The 23,979-nt window shown below is 42.4% G+C and overlaps 1 protein-coding gene across 1 annotated transcript; it reads left to right on the top strand.

Moving 5' to 3' along the window:
* The first annotated feature begins 15,898 nt into the window (after positions 1–15,898).
* Positions 15,899–23,777, top strand: RLIM (ring finger protein, LIM domain interacting). Its single transcript, XM_065410715.1, has 4 exons — positions 15,899–15,943; positions 18,286–18,478; positions 20,014–20,097; positions 21,241–23,777. The coding sequence occupies exons 2-4, from the start codon at positions 18,310–18,312 to the stop codon at positions 22,779–22,781; spliced, it is 1,794 nt and encodes a 597-aa protein (XP_065266787.1). The 5' UTR covers positions 15,899–15,943; positions 18,286–18,309; the 3' UTR covers positions 22,782–23,777.
* The last annotated feature ends 202 nt before the right edge of the window (positions 23,778–23,979 follow it).

Here is a 23,979-nt window from a genome sequence, read left to right on the forward strand (position 1 = left end):
AGCCACCAGTCTTGGGGTGTATCTGCCCTATTTCTCAACAGTTTGACCTGAATTTGGCATTTTCTGTTGTGATCCACTAAGGCACGGTTACACACTCAACGATCACATTAGCTCTTTTGGCCACAGAGTCACACTGGGAGTTTATGGTCAGCTGATTATCCACCATGATCTCCAAGTCTTTTTCAGAGTACCCCGTCTTGTAAGGATAGCCTATATTGTTTGTTCCTAGATGTATGACTTTACATTTGGCCTTATTGAAATGCATATTGTTTGTTTGAGCCCAGTTTATCAAGCAATCTAGATCGCTCTGTGTCAGTGACCTATCCTCTTCATTATTTATCAATCTCACAATCTTTGTGTCACTGGCAACCTTTATCAGTAATTATTTTATGTTTTCTTCTTCTCGGCCACTAATAAGAATGAAGAGCATAGAGCCAAGAACTGATCCCTATGGAACTCCACTAGAAACACACCTGCTTGAGCATGATTTAACATTATATTTCAAGACCTGCCAGTTAGCCAGTTTTTAATCCTTTTGTGTGCCATGTTGATTTTGTATTATTCTAGTTTCTTAATCAAAATGCCATGCAGTAACAAGTCAAATGCCTTACAGAAGTCTACATATATTACACCAACACCAATATCAAGCAAACTTGTAATCACATTAAAAAAATCAAGTTGGCTTGACAAGATCTATTTTCCATAAACTGTTGTTAATTGGCATTAATTATGGTACCCTCCTTCAATTCTTTATTAATCAAGTCCCACATCAGCCATTCCATTATGATGCCCAGGATCAATGTCAGGCTGACATGCCTATAATTTCCCAGGTCATCCAGTTTACCCTTTATAAATATAAGAGCAACATAAGCTTTCTTTCAGTCCTCTAGAACTTCCCCGTGTTCTAAATCTTATTAACAATCAGCATTAATGATACAGAGAGCTCTCCAGCCACCTCTTTTAAAATTCTTGGATGCAAATTATCAAATCCTGCTGATTTGAAAATGTCTAACTTTAGTAGCCGCTGTTTGAACATCCTCTTGAATTCTTGTTGGAATGGAAACTATTTCATCATCGTCATATGAGGAATACATTATTTAGCTTTTTCCTAAACACAGAACAGAAATATGTATTGAACTTCTTCTGCCATTTCCATTTTATTATTGACAATTTTACCATTTCCATCTAGTAATGGACCAATACCATAGTCTTAAGTCAAAGGAATCCTATATTTTAAAAGAGCTTTTTCCATAGCAATGTGATGCTTTAATATTACTTATCTTATTCTTGTGTTTTGTGTGATCATTTACCTAAAGTTTAATAAACTATTATTCAAAAATATATTTATTTTTGTTATCTATACCTAATATGTATGGCCAGTATAACAACAGGCAGATTTTCTGTGCTGACTGTAAGAGAGCAGTAACAATGGGCCTGACTGTGCATCCCTTATCTACATGTGCATCTGTGCACAGATCTCCCCTTCCCAGGCATAAGTGGGTGGGTTGGTTCAGATACCTCTGTGGTAGCATCTCCCCTCGCCCTGCTCACACAATTCAGAGCCAGCCTCTTTTAGCAGGCCAAGGGAGAAGTGTAGGCAGTGGAAGAATAATGCAGCCTGCCAAGCCACCTTTTGGTGGAGCCTTACTTTAGCTGACCTTCTGAGATATGTGGAGCATTGGGGTGGCCTGTGACCTATTTCATAGGAGAACCCCACCTCCCTAATGGGAATGATCAGTGAGGATAAGCTTGTAGGAATTTCTTCCTATTTAAGCCTCTCCTAAGGTCCTTTCTGAAGGAGAGGCTGGTAGGGAACACTGTATTTATGTCAAGCCTTCTAATATTAACCAGAAGGCCAATGCTCGCATATTCAGAATAAGGGCTAATGCTCTGTCCTTAACTCACTCCGTTGTTCTAAAGTGTTAGAGTACAGAATAACTCTTGAACATTTTTCAAATGTGTACATGTCTGTCCATTCATCTGGGCCTGTTAGCACCTCAGGAAAGCACTGGTTCAGTAACAATTTGGGGAGAAAAGGAAAGGGGACTAAATCATCAATGCCACTGTGACGGGATGGACTAGATCCATAGGCCCCCTGCTGGAGGCCTCATGGCCCTGCCTCATCCCGCCCCAAAAAAGAGCAGAGGACAAGTCCTCCAGGCAGCCTAGATGGCCAGAAGGGCCATATAAAAGGAAGCAGCAGAGGCAGAGCAGTCAGTTGCTTCCTAGAGCTTGAAGAGGGAGGACTCAGTGCCTGACTGGCTGGAAGAGCAGCAGGACCATGAACAGCTCACTGCAGGCAGGACTGAGCCCAGGGAGGGCTGCTAAGACCAGTTGGCTGGAAGAGCAGCAGGACCATGGACAGGTAAGTGCAGGCAGGCTGAGCCCAGGGACCCCAGAACCTAGCCAGACCAGGCCAGGGTATTGTGATGGGCCCTGCTAGTCTGACTGAAGACTGAGCCTAGGTGAATGCGGCCAAAAGGACTCCAACTAAGGGTACTGAGATTGGCCCCTTTGGGCTGTCAAAGAAGGTAGTACCTCTGGGGATGCTATGGCCCCATACCAGGGCTGTGAGCAAGAACTAGAGACTGTATACCTCAGAAGGGGGACAGTGTGTGTGACTCGCCTGGAGGGCTGGGTCGCTGAAGACCCATTGAAAGAAGTATTGGCCACCAGCGGCGGGGGGGGGGGGGGGTATGCTTGTGAAAGGCAGGTGCCACCCCATTGTAAGTACAGAAAGAAAAACAGGCTCACACCCAACCAGAAAGGGGGCGCCTGTGAGAGGTGGGTGCCACTCCGTTCAAAACTGAGTGATTGCAGGCATATATCGGCCAAAGAGGGAGTGCGAGAGGTGGGTGCTGGTGCCATTACAGCCATGTACCTGCTCAAACCCAGGCCTACTTAGACTCCAAGTTAGGAGGACGGCTTACATGAGTAAACAAATGTATCTACAGAAGTGTTTGTAGCATCAGGTCCTTAGTATGCAAGATCTAACAAATTCACATCCTGAGATGTGCTAGATGCAAGCCATATTAGTGTTGTTCAACTTCATTTACCTGTTTTAGTTCCTGACTCTACTGTTACTACTATGTACAGGATTTGAGTTTATTTTATTTTTTTTGCTTCAGTTTTAGAAGCTCCCAAGAGGTTTGGATTCCCCCGCCCCCACGGCACTTGGGATTATTACTTAGCTAATATATACTGTTAATAAATTAGTAAGAGTTGTGCTAGAATTTTAATACATTTTTTTGGGGGGGGAAAAAGACGCTTTTCTTATCTGTCACTGAATACCAAATAACCAGATTTTGAGGCTCAAGGGGATTTAAATCAGATGTATTTACCAGCTCAGAAGGAAAAGACATTTAACTAAGCAGTGAAAAGTGTTGTAATTGTCTTTCTCTGAACACACATTATCAAATCAAAAACTCTTTAAGATGAGTTACATGTTGGATTTATTGTAGATTTGGATTCTTTCTCTATGCCAGGAAGTTCTCTATGCAAAGTTATTTTTTCCTGAAGTCTCTTTGAAATAAGATACTTCTACACAGAACCTGTGATTTTCAAAGTAGCAATTGGGCACTGAAATCCGCTAGTGGCTCTGAGACCCAGGTATCTGCTGCACACAGCAAGCACAAGGGAGTTCTTGGTCCCCTGGAAAAATGGCAACTGTCTTCCCCTAGCAGCCTGCAATCACCCACAAAAACAGTAAATAATACTTTTCATTTCTCTAGTGTCTTTCATTTGAGAATCTCAGAGTAATTTATCAAGATTAATTAAAACCATTTTGTAGATGGGGAAATTATTTGCCATCTGTCACAAGCTGGTCAGTGGCAGTTCCAGAAACAGAAGCTACGATCTTCAATACGACACTTCAACTATTAAGACATTGAACCACAGTTACTGAATAGTCTACTGTCCCTTATATTTTGCTGCCTTAGGTTACTGTCTGTAGAGCACAGCTAGCCTCCACTGTATGACCTTAATCAGCATACAGAAAGGGGAGGAAGGAAATAAAATACAGCATTCATTTAAAAGTGTAAATCACCTTGTCACAGACCGATCATCTCTTATGTCTCTACCTGTTCTTTGAGGACTGTTTGGTAGAGTTCTCTGATAGATACCAAGCTGATTTACTAATTGCCAGTATTGGCTCATACTCAGCATCTGTCTTTAGTATTATCAGCACAAAGCTTTTCATACTAAAATAAATTAAAGGTGAAAATAGTTAAATGGGCTTATATGCTGGTCAATGAATTACTGATGGTTATAATGGAATGGGTTTTCTTACATCACAAATGGCTGCCAAGAATGAGAAGGTCTCTCTCTCTCTGTAGATGTATGTCTGTGTATATAGATATAGAGTGTATGTCTGTGTATATATACACACACAAACACACACTCTATATCTATATCCAGATATATACACGTAGCACACCAGTGTTCCCTCTAATTTTTTACATGCACGTGCGGAATGAATTTTGTTATGTGCGCCAATATGGAAGTGATGTGTGGCGGGGGTGGGGCCGAGGGGTTTGGAGTGTGGGAGGGGGCTCAGGGCTGGGGCAGAGAGTTGGGGTGTGGAGGATGAGGGGTTCAGCGTGTGGGAGGGGGCTCAGGGCTGGGGCAGAGAGTTGGGGTGTGGAGGATGAGGGGTTCAGCGTGTGGGAGGGGGCTCAGGGCTGGGGCAGAGAGTTGGGGTGTGGAGGATGAGGGGTTCAGCGTGTGGCAGGGGGCTCAGGGCTGGGGCAGAGAGTTGGGGTGTGGAGGATGAGGGGTTCAGCGTGTGGGAGGGGGCTCAGGGCTGGGGCAGAGAGTTGGGGTGTGGAGGATGAGGGGTTCAGCGTGTGGGAGGGGGCTCAGGGCTGGGGCAATGGTTGGGGGGTGGGGAGGTGAGGGCTCCAGCTGGGGATGAAGGCTCTGGGGTGAGGCTAGGGATGAGGAGCTCGGGAGGGGGCTCAGGGCTGGGGCAGAGGGTTGGGGTGTGTGTGGGGGGGTGAGGGCTCCAGAGTGGGGCCAGGAATGAGGAGTTTGGGGTGTACGCTGCCCCAGGGCTGAGGCAGGGAGAGAGGACTCCCCCAGCCCTCTCTCATCACAGCAGCTCGGGGCCAGGCGAGAGGTGCCTCTCCCTGGCCATGGCAGCTCCAGCGGGTCCAGGCCAGGCCGGGGCGCCTTTCCCCTCCTGCATGGCACTTGATAGCCAACTGCACAGGTGAGAGGAAACTTAGATGCACACCCCATTATGCTTCCCTTTCTGTAGAGGTTGTAGTGGCCCCAGTTAATTACAGGAGCTTTAATTTGTCTACATTCAAAACTACTGTGCATAGATAAGACCTATTTCAAAAAAGCATGTTCTTCCCTGTATTACTAAAACATCACGGCATATTAAAGCTGCAAAATAATTTGAAAATATTAAATTTAGTTTTCATCAGATGCCTTTTTTTAACCTTTTTTGTAAAATTTCACTCACCTTGGACAGTAATTTGGACCTTGGTCATTTTTGCTATATATTCTAATTAATTTCACTTACTGTTTCTTACCTACTAGGAAGTTAAACTGATTAAAAACACACCCTAAAACGGATCAGTCTATTTTTTCTAGCACTGGTGCTAGCATAATATTGTCATTATGTTTGGGGTTCTTAAAGCTAGAGGAGAATGTTACTGAAAATTTTAAAATATGTCTACTCATGTTAAGTGAATTCCCCCCCCCCATCTTCCTCATTTTAAATTTTTAAAAAGTCTAAATTTAATCTCCAAAAACTAGACTGTTCCCTTTAATATTACAAACACACACACACACACACACACACACACACACACACACACACACACACACACACACACACACACACCACCACCACCACCACCACCACCACCACCACAAACAATCTAGCCACTTTGCAGAATACATACAGGTCTCTTTGTGATCTTCCTGGAAGTACACACATTTCCTGAAGCATCCTGTCACTTCATGTAAGTGGTCTTGTTTAAAACTGGGGATGTATTTTTTGGAAGTTGTCTCTTTCCAAATCTCTGAGGGTTATTTCCAAGACATTAAGAGGGGATCGTCTCAGAGAACCCCTCTGTTTTTTATTTGTTTGATACTTCCCTTCTTTAAGGTCAGCTTCAACATGACCAACCTTCCCCTCCCCACCTGCCCGGGTCTAATTCTGTAACTACTTAGTGACCACAGAACTCATGTGGCTATAAAAATTGGGACCATAAATCTTTCCCTGATCTTCTCTCCATCACTCCTATGTGGTCTGTTTTTCTCTTGACTGGATTTATTTTTCTTGCAGGATGTCACAAGTGAGGCATGTTTGTCCTGGAAGGCTCGTACATGGTGGCAATGGATTCTTATGGAAAAGGAAGAACAGCACAGGGATATAATCCATCATATGTGCCTTGTGGGAATAAGTATTTCCTTGTACCTCCCATAATAGGATGATAGAAGAATGACCAAGATATGACAGACCCAGGATGCAAGTAATGAGGACTCATTTTGTAGCTCTTATGGACTGTTTTTCATCAGTAGATCTCAAAGTGCTCTACAAAGGAGCTCAGTATCACTATCTCTGTTTTTCAGATGGGGAAACTGAGGCACAGAGCACTGAAGGACAAGATTCACAAAAGGACTTGTGTGCCCAACTACCATTTTAGGCACCTAAATCCCAGAATCAGGCCCCACAGGGATTCCCTAAACTCCAACTCAGCTGTCCTTGACAGCTGTAGGTGCCAGAATTCACTCAGCGCCTAAATACTGCAATAAAAGTTCTGTAGGTGCCTATGTTTCTGTCTCTGAGAGCGTCCTCTGCAGCCTTATTTGAAGTATCTGGATGCCTAACCCCCCAGAGTGATGCACGGACCGGGAGAAGATAGGTATTCTTCCACAGAACTTGCCTATGGGGGACTGATCCAGTAAACATGTTAAGAATTTGCCTATGGGATTGGACCCCTTTAGGCAAACCCAAACAAAACAACTGGAGGGTGGAAGAAGCCTTTCCTCATAATTTTTAGCCCAGTGGTTAGGGTACTCATCTGGGATATGACCTGGTTCAAGTGCACATTCTGCCTGAAAAAATCATTGGGTGTGAGAGAGAGAGAAAACATGAGAATGACTCTGTAGCCTGATAAGAGCACTCAAGAGGGCAGTGGGAGACCCAGCCTCCAGTCTTCCTGCTCCAGTGACTTCTTACATTATTTATCTACAGTGGAACAGCTTCAACAGGAAAGACCTGAGGGATTGCCCACATCAGACCATCTTCAAGCCAAGTGGTTAGGACCCTCTCCTAAGAGATGGCAGAGTCCTGTTCAAATCCTTTCTCCCACCCCAGGTGGACTTGAATCAGAGCGCTCCCATATCCCAGATGAGTATCCTAAAGGCCAGGCCAAAATGTATGAGGAAGGACATCCTGCAGAAATGGCATAGGAACCTAATACCAAGAGAGGGTTTGCAGCTCAGATTCCCAGGTGCTTCCTTGCAGTTCAGATTTAAGTGCCAAACTCCCTCGGAGAGGTGGGGCTTTGAATACACCCCTCCCCTTGGCTACTGTAGGTGAAACCATGTAGCATGTTGATTTGTGTGGATCATGTCCTAAGAGGCCTATATCACCCCATTCATTTTGCAGGGAGCCTAGGCGCCTACGTTAGGCTTTGTGAATACCAGTGATTTTCTAGGCACCTAAAAGTAGGGGGAGCAAATCTAACCCAAAGTGACTGGCAACACCCAACAAGCTAGTAGTGAACCTAGGAATAGAACCCAAGTCACTGAGGGCCAATCATAGAATATCAGGGTTGGAAGGGACCTCAGGAGGTCATCTAGTCTAACCCCCTACTCAAAGTAGGACCACAGTTGCCTAAATGGCCCCCTCAAGGATTGAACTCACAGCCCTGAATTTAGCAGGTTAATGCTCAAACCACTGACCTATCCCTCCCACACCTAGCTCATACTACAGTCAGTGCTGCCTACCAAACGCTAACTCTTCCTTGGCCATTCCAGGTCACTGGTGTTTGGAAATCCAAACTGTAAACTTCTTATGTTGACACAGAAAATCCCAGAAGTGCCTTAGACACCTTAAATGTTGGTGGATATTCATGAATCTGTATATGTGAATTCAGCAATGGCAAAACCTGGTGTTAATGGCTACTTAGTCTGGCTAATAAACACACACACATATCTGCATAGCTAACTGAACAACGTGCAAATTCAAGCTCATCCCCTCTCCTGAGTAATTCATAAAGCACAGAAAATCCACTGGGAGGACAAACGAAGGGGAAATAATACCACACAGATATTTTATCATAAACTGCAGGATACCAGGAGTCAGGTCAAATAATGAAAGAATTAACAGCCCTTCTTACAGTTATTGCTCTTTGCGATGTATTTTTATGCTTCTACATGCATCTAGTGGGTCAATTTGTGTGGCACCAAGTTTTGGGTGGGTATATACCCTGCAGTATTATAGCACTCGTTTTTATTTACAACTCTAATATCGTCCCATCCTATGGCATACCCAGCAAAGGATTTTAATCTTCAGTGCATGAAATAAACCAGTTCCCTGGCCCAAGATCTGGGTTTGGGATTAGGGTTGCCAACCCTCCAGGACTGTTCTGGATTCTCCAGGAATTAAAGATGAATCTTTAATTAAAGATAATGTCATGTGATGAAACCTCCAGGAATTCGTCCAACTAAAGTTGGTAACCTTATTTGGGATTAGCCTTCCTGCAACCATAGGTTCACCGTGGCCCATCCCCCTGGTGCACGAGCCCAACCGACCCGGGTCTTTCACCCGACCCCCTTAGAGACCAGGGATTGTCTGAGCGCCAGCGATGGTGGCTGGACAACGCCCCGGGCCCCCGCGCTGGGGTGCAAGGCAGGACCCGTGGGCTGGGGCCCCGCGCTCACCGGGAGTGCAGGCGGAAGCTGCACGCATCCAGTCCGGCCCCGCTCAGATTTAACCGGCCACTCGCCACCGCTTCAGGGGATCACGCAACGCCCCGCCCTCCTCCTTGTCCCCATCCAAAATGGCTGCCTAGCCAGTGAGTGGGGCCGCTCTCTCTGCACGGTCCTCCAAGCTCTATGGCGGCTTGTGTGAGGCGCCTCGCGTACGGGAGAGGAATGAGCATGCGCAATGAGTTTCCCTTCACTTCCTCTGGTGGCCGCTCCTGTTTCCGGCCCCCCACTTCCCTGGTAACAATGGAGCAGAAAATGGCCGCCTGAGAGGGGGAGGGAAGGAGACGCTGCTGCCGCTCGGGGAGGGACGGAGTAGGGCGAGCCAGGGCCGAGCCCGCTGAGCACCGGAGCCAGCGACGGACCGAGACCCGAGGGGGAGGAGGGAGCCTGGCGGCGCCGGGTGAGTATCGGGGCTGGACGCAGAGTTTCAAAATGGCCTAGGGAAGGGAGAGGCCCAGGCCCAGGGGAGGAGGAGGCGGCGGCGGTGGCGCTCTGGTTGCCGGCGGGGAGGGGGAGTCTGTGTCCCCGAGCCTCTGCCCCCCTTTGATACTCAACCCTGCCTAGCCGGGGAAGTTAGGAGGAGGGCCCAGGCGGTGGGTGGGATCCCCGCTCCTGGGGCAGGGAGGACAGCAGGCCCTTTTGGTCTCCCTGTCTCCACGGAGGCGACCCCTTGGTCCTCTCTACCCCATTCCCAAGTGTGAGCGCGGGTCCTTGTCGGCAGCAGGGGAGCCTCACTTCCTGTCCCATCCTCTCGGGCAGGGGAAGACTGACACCTCAGGGCCCTTCCCCTCCACACGGCCTGAGCCCGGAAGGGGACCCCTTCCCCGGTTGGGCACCGGGCCAAGCTCCCTCTCGTGGGCTGCGGGGCTTCTCGCTCCGCTGTACCCAGCTGGGTTTGAGGGGGTTGAAACTAGACCTTTGGGTTTGTAGGAAAACTCGGGCCTCTCTCTCCTGTCCAGTGTCTCCTTTAAGGAGCTATAGTGTCTCAGGTCCAAGCCTTCATTTTATCCTCCCCACACCAGGAGCAAGGAGCCCCATCGTGAGGAGAGAGGTGGAGAGGACTGTCCGTGTTACTCTCTGTGAGGGCCTCTTCTATTTCCAAGTGTCCAGGTTGTTTATAGTTTTGTGACCCACGAAAACTGATAGCACTGTGATCCCCATTTTATCTGTCTAATCTCACTTACTTCCCAGTTACCTTTGTTTACCACACCCCAAAAATGTTCTGAGGATGTTGTAAAAATGATCTATACTTTTAGGATTGTTTATGGAGGTTCAAAACTCTGGTCATCCTGGGATGTCTTATGCTGTTTGTAGTCATACATCTCAAAGGAGGACCAAAATCTATTCTGCCTGTATCTTATGGACTTGATCCATTATCTAGCTATTCGATATATTTACAAAAAGGGTTTTCAACAAAAAACTTCCCTAGGAAATTAAGTTGGAACATTGGATACAGTCTGTATTTTCTGGAGTGAATAAACAAAGAGCCCTGTTTAGTGTTGAATAAATAAGCTTTCAAACTGAAGTTGTACACAAATAACAATAATCAGGTGGACAGCACTACACCTAAGACTTACTTCCCATCTGCACTATTGGCTATATTGATTAATTTCAAGTTGGAGGTGACTATGAAATAGTAAAGAAGCTGTAACATCCATCTTCTAATCATTTCAACCACAATAAGTTGATAGGTAGAGATGAAAATTAAACAGTAGCTCCTTCCTTTTGTAGATGAAGTTAAATATCTTCTTCCAGAGTCTGGGATTGGATATGTTATGGTGATAGCCCGGTGTTTAAAAGTGCCTCTGTATGCCCAGCAGAGGTTTACCATTTTGGAACGGTTAATCGTCATTTGGAAAGTAAAGGAATCAGAAATGATGATCTAACTGCTCATCAAAAGAGGAAAACATATTTTGTTAAATGGGTTACAAAGGAAATAAATACTGCATTCTTCCCTCCTCCCCCAGTTAGCAGTACTAAAAATGTATGTGCTTCTGGCTCTTAATGTCATATAATCAACCACACCAATATTTATATAAGGTGATGTGACCATCAAACAAATAGCAAGTCCCTAGCCTGGATAATAAACATGTTGTCCAGTCCATATTAACTACCTCACAGAAAAGAGAGAGTTGACAGTTTCAGCACTCTTTATCTCTCCACCAAACTCAGAACAGCCTGGGGCCTAATCTTCACACATTTTTTGCACCTGTTTGTTTGGTTAAGGGCATGATTTTTTTAATCAAAATATTTATACTGGTGTAGCCCCTTATAGAGTTAAACAGTACAATTCTTGTGTATAAACAAGCTCTTAAGAATGTATTTAGGCTAAGATTTAAAGATGTCTGTAGGAATGTTAGTAACACTTTTCTAACACAGTGGCTCTCAAACTTGTGTACTGGTGACCCCTTTCACATAGCAAGCTGACCCCCCTTATAAATTAAAACCACTTTTTTATATATTTAACATTATTATAAATGCTGGAGGCAAAGCAGGGTTTGGGGTGGAGGCTGACAGCTCGCGACCCCCCCATGTAATAACCTTGCAACCCCCAGTTTGAGAACCCCTGTTCTAACAAATCTAGTGGAGACAAGGCATTGTATAGTCTAACCCATGCTAAACTGATTTAATTTAAACCCAACTAGATTAACTGATCACTTACTAGCTGAATAGTCTACACTAAACTTTTAGAGCATGTTAGCTAACATGGTCTAACACACCTTTAAATCCTCTTCTAGGTGAAGTCTAAGAGGGGCAGGAACTTGTAAAAACCTAAACCAATCAAAGTATTGAAAGGATAAAACATAGCACATTTATCTATACCTTTTTACCATCAGGATCTCTTATTTTGAATTTCTTATGCATAGGCACCTATCTCGCAACCCATATTTTTAAAAAATGTGTCCGTGTTAAACTTTAATGTAGGGATGGATCTTTCCATGGGTATATAAAGGTAACTTGGAGTGTCACAACATTTCCATTTGCTTTTCTCTTCAGAATGTATGAGACACTTGGCTGTGCGTAAAAACATAAAATGCATATAAGGCTGCAATTTCATCTTCTTGTCCTGGTTTATGTCAGCAGACACCAACTGGTATTTCTTGACTGATCTGAAGTGTTGATGTTTAACTCTTTCCTTCAGTGAGGACTGCAAAGCTGAGCAGCTTCATTGCTAAAAAATCAAGTGGCAACACTTGATTAGGTAAGATATACTAATATGCATTTACTTTATCCTCTTAATTTTAATAACTTTTAAAAAAAAAAAGTCCAACAAGAACAGTCTTTTACAAATTCAGTATGCCAGAGGCATCTGTATCCATAATCTCATAAATAATCTACATGAATTTCTGTTTCTTGATTTGTCATCAAAATCAGATGATGAGATTGTAGTTTTACATACAGCTTGGTTTTATATTTAAACATAATATAAAACTTAAATGTTATTTAATAAGGTATTAATTAAAAAAAACACTTATATTTGGGAGTATTTCATGAATTAGACAGCAACCAGGATAGGCTTGTACCGTAATCCTCATTTATTGGTTGCAGTTGTTTGTCAGCGTAGCATTGGCCTGTTATCTCCAGTAGAATCTGTAATAGCAACAATTTTGCGGATGAAATGGAGTTAAAAGAAGAGTTGAAGTTACATGTTTTTTGCATTGAAATTCTACAGGTTATGTTTGATTTAGAGCTTCCATTAACCGGAGGTCGTGTTTCTGCTGAAACTTGAGCACTACTCGACGGTCATCAGTTTTGCGGGTCTGGCTCCCCAGGATGCTACCCTACTTTTGCTGCTCTCCCTTTCAGTGACGACATTGGCTGCTGACATACCACAGTGCTGCTTCCTCCTAACTTCAGAGTGGGCGTTTTGCTTGCTGACCTTACAGGATGCTCATTTTTAGAGCAAGAGAGAACCATTTTCATGAGACTCCTCTTGTGATACCTCATGTCCAATAGGTCTTCTCTTCTGTGGTATAATCTAAAGACCAAAAGCAACATAATGTCTTATTTATTTTCATTTTCAGCATGTCTTTGTGACAAATGCTATTTTAATAAGGAAAATTATAACATTTTGAGCCCTCGGAGTTGATAGTGGAGTTCTAAGAATGAAACATTTTATTGGATATGTGAAAGTATTGACATATGTTCTATTGCAATGTCATACCTATGATTAAAATGACATTCTGATTCTTATGACTTCTGCTTGTTAGCGCTCTGGGGACATCTTTGTTCCTTTATTAAAATAGCATTTTATACAAATACTTTGTAAAAAGACAAAATACTTTTTTGGTGTTCTTTGGCAAGTTGACATTTTTCCAGCTTAGTTTTTTTTGAGGCAAAGAGTGTACCGGTGAAATTTGAGTGGTGTAATGTTTGGGGTAAGATAAGTATCTATCCATCACATTTAATGTCCAGATGGATACATTCATACTACATCCATTAGAGTTAATAGCAACAGGCAAAGAATAAGCCCAACATGTAAGGCAGACTTCTAAAAATTTGAAAATTTAATCCCCTATTGCCTCTACGCTGTAGATATTCAGACTGGACTGAAAGCCCTGATCCTGCAGTATGAGGCATACAGGCAGACCTCTGTGTCTATGTGGAAAACTCATTGTCTTCAGCGGGGCTGTAGGTAGACACAGTGGTCCATCTGTGTGTATCTTGTTGCAGGATTGGGGTGCAAATCTCAGTGAGCCCGCTCCCTCACATGCTTGTTTTTTGTTTTGTTTTTTAATGCTCTTAGTAATTGGGTTCACTCAACAGTCATTTTCTATGGTCTGTTTTTTGAGAACAAGGATTTATAGGATACAACAATGATGAAACTTCAAGGTTGAAAACACATGAAATGTGTGGTTTCTTAATGTGTTACAACTAATTATTTATAAAATAATTGGTGTTTGACATAGCTACATTAAAACTGTTTACTAGTTTTTTCTCTTGTGCATCTTAGAAGAGCACAGATTGTAGTAGTTTGTTTTTTGAAGCCTAGTCATTAATTTGGTTGTCACGTCATGGTAAATAAGGCACTTTAAAATATGACTTAGGTTTTGCAAATATTTTTGTACCTTGAGAGAAATGGAGTTCAAAATATTCTAATAGCTAGTTTTAATTTCTCTCAATCTGAATTATCTGGTGTTGGAGAGCTTTTCTTGACAGGGCGCTAAGGATGAAGTTTCATCAAGAAAGAGGGTTAATAGTCCTAATAGAGATTTAGGTGATCTTTGGGGGGTAGGGAATGTATATATTTTCAAGTCAACATCTGAGTTTTGTCTTGTACATTTTCTTGAAGTTTGGTTTAGGTAAGGGCAACTCTGACTTCTACACTGATACAACAAATTTGCCTCTGGTTGCCAAAAAGGATGACTAGTTCCTGTGGGATGGAAGTGGATCAGTTGGTAATAGCTCATTAAGTATTGTAGTGGGTAATCACTATTTAGAAATTAGTCCTGAGTTGAGCACAGTTGCTAAACTATTTCCACCTATTAACCATCCCTTTTGTGTATTCAGAGTTATAAATTAAATTGCTGGGAAGAGAGTTAAGAAATCTGCATAATGTATAGGAATCTAATTTTCTAGAAAATATCCAGTACATGCCAAATGAAATGATGTCACTCTTAAATATTGAAACCCGTATATTTTCATTTCATCTTAAAATATCAATCATTTAGACACAAGACGTTTTGGGGGAGATTAACTCCTTCCAGCCAGTTCTTAACAGTGCTTGCTGTTTTATTAATTTGGTTGGTCATAGTCTTTTTCCTCCTATTACTAAGGACTTTGAGACCTACTACATATTGCTGATGAAGAGCGCAACTTTTTTTTTTAAATCACTCCTTTTTCTTCAAACATTGTAAAGGAAAGACTTTGATCCTTTAGGGTCAAGTTTCCTTTTACTTTATACAAGTTGCAGATTTCAGCAATGACTGCTTGACTGCTACTTAATTTTAGGTGGGTTTTATTCACTTACAGAAACAGAAGAACATGTACTAAGGTAAATTCAGCTCAGATAGCTTTTGGGTTATTTTACTATGTCCTGAAACAGCTTATTTATTTTCACGCAAGGAAGACTTAGTTGGTAGGTCATTGTGCCATCTGCTCAATTAACACTTATTTCTGGGAAGCATCTTGTGATCCTCAGATGGAAGGTACCATATAAGTGTAAGGTAGTAAAGATAAAGGTGAACTGAGAGTTTAAGCATTTTGCTGTTGTATGGGGTCCGAAGTGAATTTCTTAAACAGCTACTTTAGTAAATTCTTGAATTGTGATGCCTGACCCTCTTTCGTAGATTTGCTTCTAAGTTATATCCTTACATTTGTATGACTTTCTACTCAGGCCTAGTTGTCACAGTATCAATGAATTGATAATTTTAGTACTGGTAGTGGAGCAAAGTAACTGATAATGGCAACTTTTTTCAATACCAAATGAATATCTTTAGTTCTCGATCATTTATACCCCGGAGACTATAAAGTAACTCCTCCCTTGGAGATTATAAAATCTTGAACTATAGATAGTCATTTCTTGCTATTAAAGCTTACTGTTTTCCATAGACTCTGCTGCTTTCTACTGATGGTAAGGACATCATTAGTCATTTGTGCCTGGCACCTTTGAGTGGATTGTTAATGAGTAACTACAGGGAATCCACTTGACTGACTTGTCAATGAGTGGGCATACCAATTTAAGAGTTTACTGCTATAATATCTGGTTATTCAGCTGCTGAAAAACACTTCCTATCACCATTTTAAAGAAAACTTTCACTTGTTTCAGTCAAATAGCTGTACAGACTCTTGTTTCCAGCGAACTTTAGACAAATCTTACTGTGCTTCCATAAAGATGTTCAGTTTCATTACTGGATAAACTAAAGTTGGCTATAATCAACAGATCTGCACTCACTACATCTTAGAGACATGAGCTCCTCCAGACATTTCTGCTCTCCCTCGCCAGTTCTGTGCTGACAGAAGAAGGGAAATTTCAGGTTGTGTTACGCAGGTAAGAACAAAATCTCATGTTAAGTTGACCTAAAGCAATAAAAGCAAGGAAACTCACTGAGGTGAAACATACTATATATGACCTCCCCTGTGCAGGTTTAATAGGATGCCACAGTTATGCCTATCATAGTGTATAGGCAGACATGGTGTGTCTTGCCCTTATTTGCATTTCTTGCTTTATGGTAATATGCTGCTTATGATATCTTAATGTGCTGTTTACATTTTAGTGGTTAGGTCTCATTTTAGGCATCAAGATTGTGTACTACGCTCGACACAATTTGGATGGTGTGCCTCAGTGATTAAATCCCTGAGGGACAGCTGTATCTAGTTATTGTTTCCATAGGAGTCTGTTGCATAGTAATATGGTAATAGTGCTGCTTTACTGCCACTATTGAAATCCTGTTGTGTAGCTAGGCAGAACCAAGGAAACCCCATTGTCATTGTAGTACTATTAGTATCCTAGTGATAGGCATCTAGGATGTATAGGGTTCTTCAATGGCTAAGGTAGAAGAGAACTGTTTTTTGGAGCTGGATAAACTGGCTTGGTGCAGAGTTTATACTAGGTGTTTGCACTGGTGAAGCTACTTTGGTGTAGCTATACCAGTGTGAAAATCCCTAATGTAGACAAGCCTCCAGGAGTAACCCTAATAGTGTTGAATCTAAATGCAAGACCCTCCTCTGAGGCCTTCTTCCAATAATGACATTTCCCACATCTAACATGTAATTTTGGGCTTGGAGAGGGAAGAAGACAAACACAGTAACTCTTGTGTAAGTTACCTTAATGTGTGTAAAACAAATGGGCCTTGAAGATCATGCAAAACCTCTCCTCTATTTATGATGATTTAAACTGTAGAGACGTTCTGATTTTTCTTGACAGTTTTGTTTAGAAACCAAAAAGAGGATCAGTTTCATGCACTAGACCAGTGGTTTTCAACCTTTTTTCATTTGCAGACCTCTAAAAATTTCAAATGGAAGTGCGGACCCTTTTGGAAGTCTTAGACATAGTCTGCAGACCCCCAGGATCCAGAGGTTGAAAACCACTGCACTAGACAAGTGGCCGAGAAACAGATCCTATTATATTTGGAAATTCTCCGATTAAAAAGCACAAAACAGAATCCCCCCCCCCCCCCCCTTCAGAATGTTCATGAGGCTTCAGGAGCTGTTTTAAAAAAAGGAAACATTTCCGGTGGAAATGTTGTATAGGAGCATTCCACCAGGTGTAAAACTAGCTAGATAATGAGCCACATGAGTAATTGGTGCATTCCCACAGTTGTGTAAGACAGTGCTTTACATCATGATTGGTGAGGCTTACTGATTAATAACCAGGCTTCCTTGTTTTGGCTTCCATTTGGATAGGTTTACGGTTAACATCATTTCTCCAGAGGTGGTATGTTTTCACTGTTGACGTTGACCAAATGCAGATATTGCTGTATCTCTCACTAATGTTGAGAGATGTGTTAGAGGTTCTAACCTAACTAAAGTAGGAAAAGTGTGGGGAGAATGCATATATATTGGATTCCTGTTTACAGCTGGCAATATGCCAGGTACACAAGACTTTTTGGTCTCATATTCCACTTTCATCAAAATTGACAGTTGAACTGCTGTTTAATAAATTACTTTTGGCATTAAATCCCAGAATTCATTCTACAGAACCTTTTTTTCCTGAGGAACTGAATGATCTTTGTATTGCAAGGTGTTCTCTGGCACCCACAATTTACTATGCTGTAATTCCACTTCCTAGTTTTCACATTTCTTCCAAATTCTTTTGGCTTTTGGGGATTGGCTATTCCTCTTAATTGTCCAGAAGGATTGCTGATGAGTAACACGAGGCACTTCGTTTCCTTATAGACTTGAGTTTAGGAGGCTTAACCCTATTAAAATTGTCTTCTAAAGGAACATAGTGTTGGATTCAGATGACTCACGTCCTTTACAGGATTGTTTTAAGGCAGCCTTTAGGCTGCTCTAGGTTGTGCTTTGTCAAGTAGCTGCAACATCAGGGTATGCTATAAGGGGGTTTAGACGTCTCCTTCCTGAGCAATGTTGGGTGCACAAAAGATTGCCTGAAGGATTTGGTCTGTAATTTTGATGCTTCCCTAAACATATTGCATTTTCAAAATTATTGATTTAAATGCTGAACCAAGTAGTGATTTAAATTGTGGTACAAACTAAATTTCTCCTTAAATAATTTAAATATATGATAGTGATTAAGTGTGTGTTGTCAGGGTCAAGTTCAACGACAGATTGTGCTGAATTCCACTGAATGTGTGAATAAGCATTACAGATTATTTTATTCATTTTTGTATGTATGGTTTTCAAAATATGTAGTTTTCTTCTCCTTTTTAGATACTTTCCCACTCTTTCATCAACATGGAAAGCTCAGATTCTAACGATAAAGGAAGTATTGATCACTCAGAAGCACAGCGCCGGAGTCAGCTGGATCGATTAGAACGTGAAGAAGCTTTCTATCACTTTGTAAATAACCTGAATGAAGAGGACTATAGGCTTATGAGGGATAACAATTTGCTAGGAACACCAGGTATGTTACGACATGTAGGTAGCATGAAAACTTTAATTCACAAATGTGAATGCCTCTACACCCATTTTCAGACTACCTAGTTCCTCTCACTGTTGTGCTGAATGTGTCTTCAGCATTTATTATATTTTTAGTACTATTTTATGCCATTGTAGAGAGTAGTTCTTCTGCTTAGTTGAGCACACAGTAGACCAGTGGTTTTCAAACTTTTTTTCTGGTGACCCAGTTGGAGAAAATTGTTGATGCCCGTGACCCAACGGAGCTGCGGATGAGGGGTTTGGGGTGTCGGAGGGACTCAGGGCTGGGGCAGATGGTTGGGGTGTGGGGGTGAGGGGTGTGGAAGGGGGCTCTGGGCTGGGGCAGGGGGTTGGGGTGCAGGAGGGGGTTAGGACTCTGGGCTGTGGGTACACACTCTGGGCTGGGCTGGGGATGAGGCATTTGGGGTGCAGGAAGGGGCTCTGGGTTTTGGTGGAGGGGCTCTGGGTTTTGATGGAGGGGATTGGGGTGCGGGGTTTGGGTCTGGGCTTATCTCCGGTGGCTCCTGGTTAGTAGCGCAGCCGGGGTGCAGAGGCAGGCTTCCTGGCTGTCCTGTCACCGCGGACCGCGCTGTGCCCCGGAAGCGGCCAGCAGCAGGTCCGAATCCTAGGCGGAGGAGGGCAAGCAGCTCCGCATGTCTCTTGTCCGCAGGCACTGCCCCACAGCTTCCATTGGCCGGGAACCAGCCAATGGGAGTGCGGAGCCGCTGCTCAGGGCGCGGGCAGCGCGCGGAGCCCTGAGGCCCTCCTGCCTAGGAGCCGGATCTGCTCCTGGCTGTTTCCATGGCAAGCGTGGTGTCAGACTCAGAACAGGTAGGGACTAGTTGTTACTGGCCAGCCACCAGGCTCCCTGTGTGCTAAGCAAGGTGACCCAGTGCCTTGCATTCCGTTTTTAAATAAGAAGGTTGCACTGGTTTAACTAAAGGTGTAATTTTAAAACCAATTTAGTTAAACCGGTGTGAACAGTCTTATTTCAGTATAAGAGTGGCTTATTTTGGCTTAGATAAAACTGATTCCTAATAGACTTGTGCTAAACTGAAATAAACAACTCTTAATCTGAAATGTCTGCTGAGGTTTTTTTGCACTGGTTTAACTAAATCAGTTTAAAATAACACTTTTAGATAACCAGTGCAACTTTCTCTTGTAAATGAGGCCTTGATTGATATAGGATGGAGAATACCGCTGACATGTGGTTACAAGACCCAGCAAGCATTTCACCATCTTCTTCTGAGCAGGTTGTAACTCTGTTAGCTGGAGCCTCAGCAAGTCTTACCTAAGGGCAATAGTGTTGGAGGACTATGGGGTATACTTTGGCTACCCCGACTTATAGGTATCATGGTGTGTCAGAATTCAACAAACACTTAGCAGCAGTCAGTATCTTGTTAGTACAGTATTTGCAGTTCAAAGAGAATGTAAGCGTAAGAACTCTTAGCCTATGGATTATTCTTGCCTTTACATATCTGCCTTTAAAATAGTTTTGGAAAACTTTGCTTGCTTCCTAAGGTGAAATTACTGAAGAAGAATTGATGAGAAGGCTACATCAAGTTAAAGAAGGTCCACCACAGCAAAATGGTGATGAGAACAGAGGTATAAATATTGTATTTGTGGAAGCTCTTAACTTTAGCAGCCAATCTAGATCTTAACTTGAGTGCAGGAATGGAACATGTTAAGCCTAGGCAGGTGCAAGGTGAGCAGTGTTTTAGAATTAAGTGAAGATTATCTGATATCTGCTTCAGAGATCAAAATTTTGAAGAGATTTCAGCTAGAACACATCACACTTCTATTTTGCTGCACTGTGATCGCTTCTGCATTTCTTTTTTTGTTTAGATTTCTCTCCATTCTGTTCCCTTACAGGGGTGCTTTCTGAGATTCCCACATTTTCTCACATTTACTCTTTCCATATCAAGGTTGCCACATTGCCTCCCTGCATAAAGGTTTACACACAGGTCCCACTGAACCCTGTCATTGTTCATTGTTAGCTAAATGGTTCTCTAGTATAGCAAACTCAAGTATTCCAGGCCACTAAGGCAATGTCTACACTAGCACTTATGTCAGCAAAACTTTTATTGCTTAGAGATGTGATAATAACACTCCCCCTGAGTGACATAAATTTTACCAGAATAAGCGCTCATGTGCACAGCACTATGTCGGCGGGAGAGCGTCTCCCACCGACATAGCTACCACTGCTCATTGAGCTGATTTTATTATGTCGGCCGGAGAGCTCTCTCCTGTTGGCATAATGTGGCTACACAAGTACTGTTACAGCAGCACAACTGTATCGGTACAGCTGTGCCTCTGTACACTTGTTATGTAGACATGGCTTTGGTTTGTGATTTAACTGCTGCTGTACTAGGCCATTGAATTGACAGTATTTGAGCAAGTAAAAAACATCTAATCTAATGGTTTTTTTTTACCGTTGAAACATAACTGACTTTCCATTTAGTTGTTACAAGAAATAATTATTTTGATGACTTGTTTGCTATTTGGCTACAACTTCTAAAGAGGCATAATTATTGGCAGTAGAAAAATGTCCACTCATGCTCCCTCAAAGAAAAAGCTCTTGTGGACATAACACTTATCAAGCTGTTAAGGATGAAACCGTTATGGTGTTTAAAAGACTTAAATATTTTAAAACTGTAACTTGATTAATTAAGTAATTATATTTTTGGAAAATTTAATCTAAGAATTACCTCAGTTCTCTAATTTTGGTAGTTCCCTTTCTTTTGACAGGTGCAGAATCCACAGAAGATGTTTCTAATAGAGATTCCATAATAGACTGGCTTAATTCAGTACGACAGACTGGAAATACCACACGGAGCGGGCAAAGAGGAAACCAGTCTTGGAGGGCAGTGAGCCGGACTAACCCTAACAGTGGTGATTTCAGATTCAGTTTGGAAATAAATGTCAACCGTAATAATGGGAACCCAAACCCAGAAGCTGAAAATGAGCAATCTGTAGAGCCCTCTAATGGTGAGGATTTGGAAAATAGCCAAAGTGACACTGAGACTCCAAGATCTGAATCGCCATCTGTAAGGCAGCCTGGCTCAGACAGAAGTACCTCTGAGGAGTTAGCAACTGAGGAAGCATCTCCTCTCAGAGGCCAGAGAAGAGCAAGAAGCAGGAGCCCAGAACAACGAAGAACCCGGGCTAGGACTGATAGAAGTAGGTCACCTATTAATCCAGCAAGTGAGACTCCTCGCAGATCTCCTCACAATATGCCATCTCAGACACTTGATCATTCCCTCGTAAACGAATCTGAGGGAAGTTCTAGAACTAGACAGCATGTGACGTTAAGGCAACATACGACGGGGACTGAGATTGCAAGTGAAAATGCAGTTCTGTTTTCAACCCCTGAAACAAGACCTGCTCCTCCAGCATTAGGTTCTTCAGAAACAAATGGCAGCAGTGAGTCTGCAGCTCCTGGACAGAGGCCACCTACTATAGTTCTTGATCTTCAAGTGAGAAGAGTCCGTCCAGGAGAATATCGGCAGAGAGACAGCATAGCCAACCGAACCCGATCCAGGTCCCAGACACCAAACAATACAGTCACTTATGAAAGTGAACGTGGAGGGCTTAGGCGTACATTTTCACGTTCAGAACGGGCTGGAGTGAGAACTTATGTCAGTACCATTAGGATTCCTATTCGTAGAATCATAAACACGGGCTTTAATGAGACAACATCGGTCGCAATTCAGACCATTCTAAGGCAGATAATGACAGGTTTTGGAGAATTAAACTATTATATGTACAGTGATGGTGATGCAGATCCTAATGGCCCAGCCCCAAACCAAAATGTAGATGCTCCTGAGCTACAGAATGGAGGTGATAGTGGTAGTACTAGTTCACGCAATGAAAGTACTGAAGGTAGCTCAGGGGAGGTATATGAAAGTAGTAATGAAGGAGGTTCAACATCTGCTAGGCGGGAAGGTCGGAATACTAGGGGATCAGTCACTTTTGAAGAAAGTGGCTCTTTACCATTCCTTAGCCTAGCACAGTTTTTTCTACTAAATGAGGATGATGATGACCAGCCAAGAGGACTCACCAAAGAACAAATTGACAACCTAGCATGGAGGAATTTTGGTGAAAGCGATGCTCTGAAAACCTGTAGTGTCTGTATTACAGAATACACAGAGGGCAACAAGCTTCGTAAACTGCCTTGTTCCCATGAGTACCACGTCCACTGCATTGATCGCTGGTTATCAGAAAATTCCACTTGTCCTATTTGTCGTAGAGCAGTCTTAGCGTCTGGTAACAGAGAAAGTGTTGTCTAAATGAGAGCTGAATTTGTGGCTGAACAGCTGGTGTAATAGTGATGGGCAGCAAGGTCACTTTCATTATGACCACTTTTTGAGTGGTGCTTCAATGTAAAGTAATGAGTCTGGCTGCTTCGTCCCTCATGGAAACATTTTCTCAGAATTAAAGCTTTTAAAATGGGAATCTCTTTAAATTAGAGTCTCCAAATCTATTCAGTTTCAGTGTCTCGAATTTCAGACAATTTTATTTCCTCAAAGACACCTATTTGTTATAAATTTCTCATTTTTTTCATCATCAAGACTGTTAAGCTCCTTCCCCATCCCCTCCCCAATGCATTGTGAATCTTAAAGACCTCAGCACTCAACTCATCCCTGTAAGGAACTTATCTGAGAAGTCATCCTAGCTACAGCACATGCTTCATAGTGGATTTTTAAAAGCAAACCCAGCTATCCCACTGAATATGAAATTCATGCAACTGCACCCTTAAATATAATTTTGGTTAATTTTCATATTGGGTATTCTTGGACACATGAGTGCAGATAACACTAATGTTAGCCCTTTTCCCATTGTACAGCTGTCTCCAGCCCATCACTATGGCACTCTGTAGAGTGAGCTGATAGCTTAATCGGGATATTTATCTTGTGGAAATATAAGAATTGCCTATGCTTGTTTAAATAAAAAAATCACAATTTTTGTTTTACAATTGTAAAGCTTTTTTGTAGAAGCTCAGTACTTTTCCAGTGCACTGTTGTACTAATGCATTAAGAATTAAAATTGTACCATGCTTAGAAATGAAGAGAATGCTTTTCATATAAGACCCACCACACACAGAGCAAACTAAATACAAGCGAGCTGCTTTTGTAAATGTTATTGTCAAGAGCAGTGCATATCTGTACTATTTAATTTATGTGAACAGCTACTGTAACATAAAACAGTTAAGAATTAGACATCTTAATTTCATTAAAACGGATGGAAATTGAATGTTATAATTGCAATGTCTTGGCTCAGTAATGCCACCAAAAAAGGTGATAAAAAAAAAAAAAGAAATAGAAACCTGCTCTGAAGACTGGTTTTTTCTTTGTATGGTTACTGATGTGTAATGATACAAACTTGTATGTACCAGTTTCATTCAGTGAGGATTTTGCCCAAGTTTTGTATTAAGCTGTATTTTAATCACTGAGGGAGCTGTATGTAACTTTCAGCAGACAAATGTTG

This window comes from Emys orbicularis, chromosome 9 (genome assembly GCF_028017835.1).
Source record: "Emys orbicularis isolate rEmyOrb1 chromosome 9, rEmyOrb1.hap1, whole genome shotgun sequence".
NCBI classification, from domain to species: Eukaryota; Metazoa; Chordata; order Testudines; family Emydidae; genus Emys; species Emys orbicularis.

Coding starts and splice junctions, on each gene's coding strand:
- RLIM (XM_065410715.1), top strand. CDS start 18,310: ATGGAAAGCTCAGATTCTAACGATAAAGGAAGTATTGATCACTCAGAA. Junction 18,479..20,013: donor CAATTTGCTAGGAACACCAG/GTATGTTACGAC, acceptor TTGCTTCCTAAG/GTGAAATTACTGAAGAAGAA. Junction 20,098..21,240: donor AAATGGTGATGAGAACAGAG/GTATAAATATTG, acceptor TTCTTTTGACAG/GTGCAGAATCCACAGAAGAT.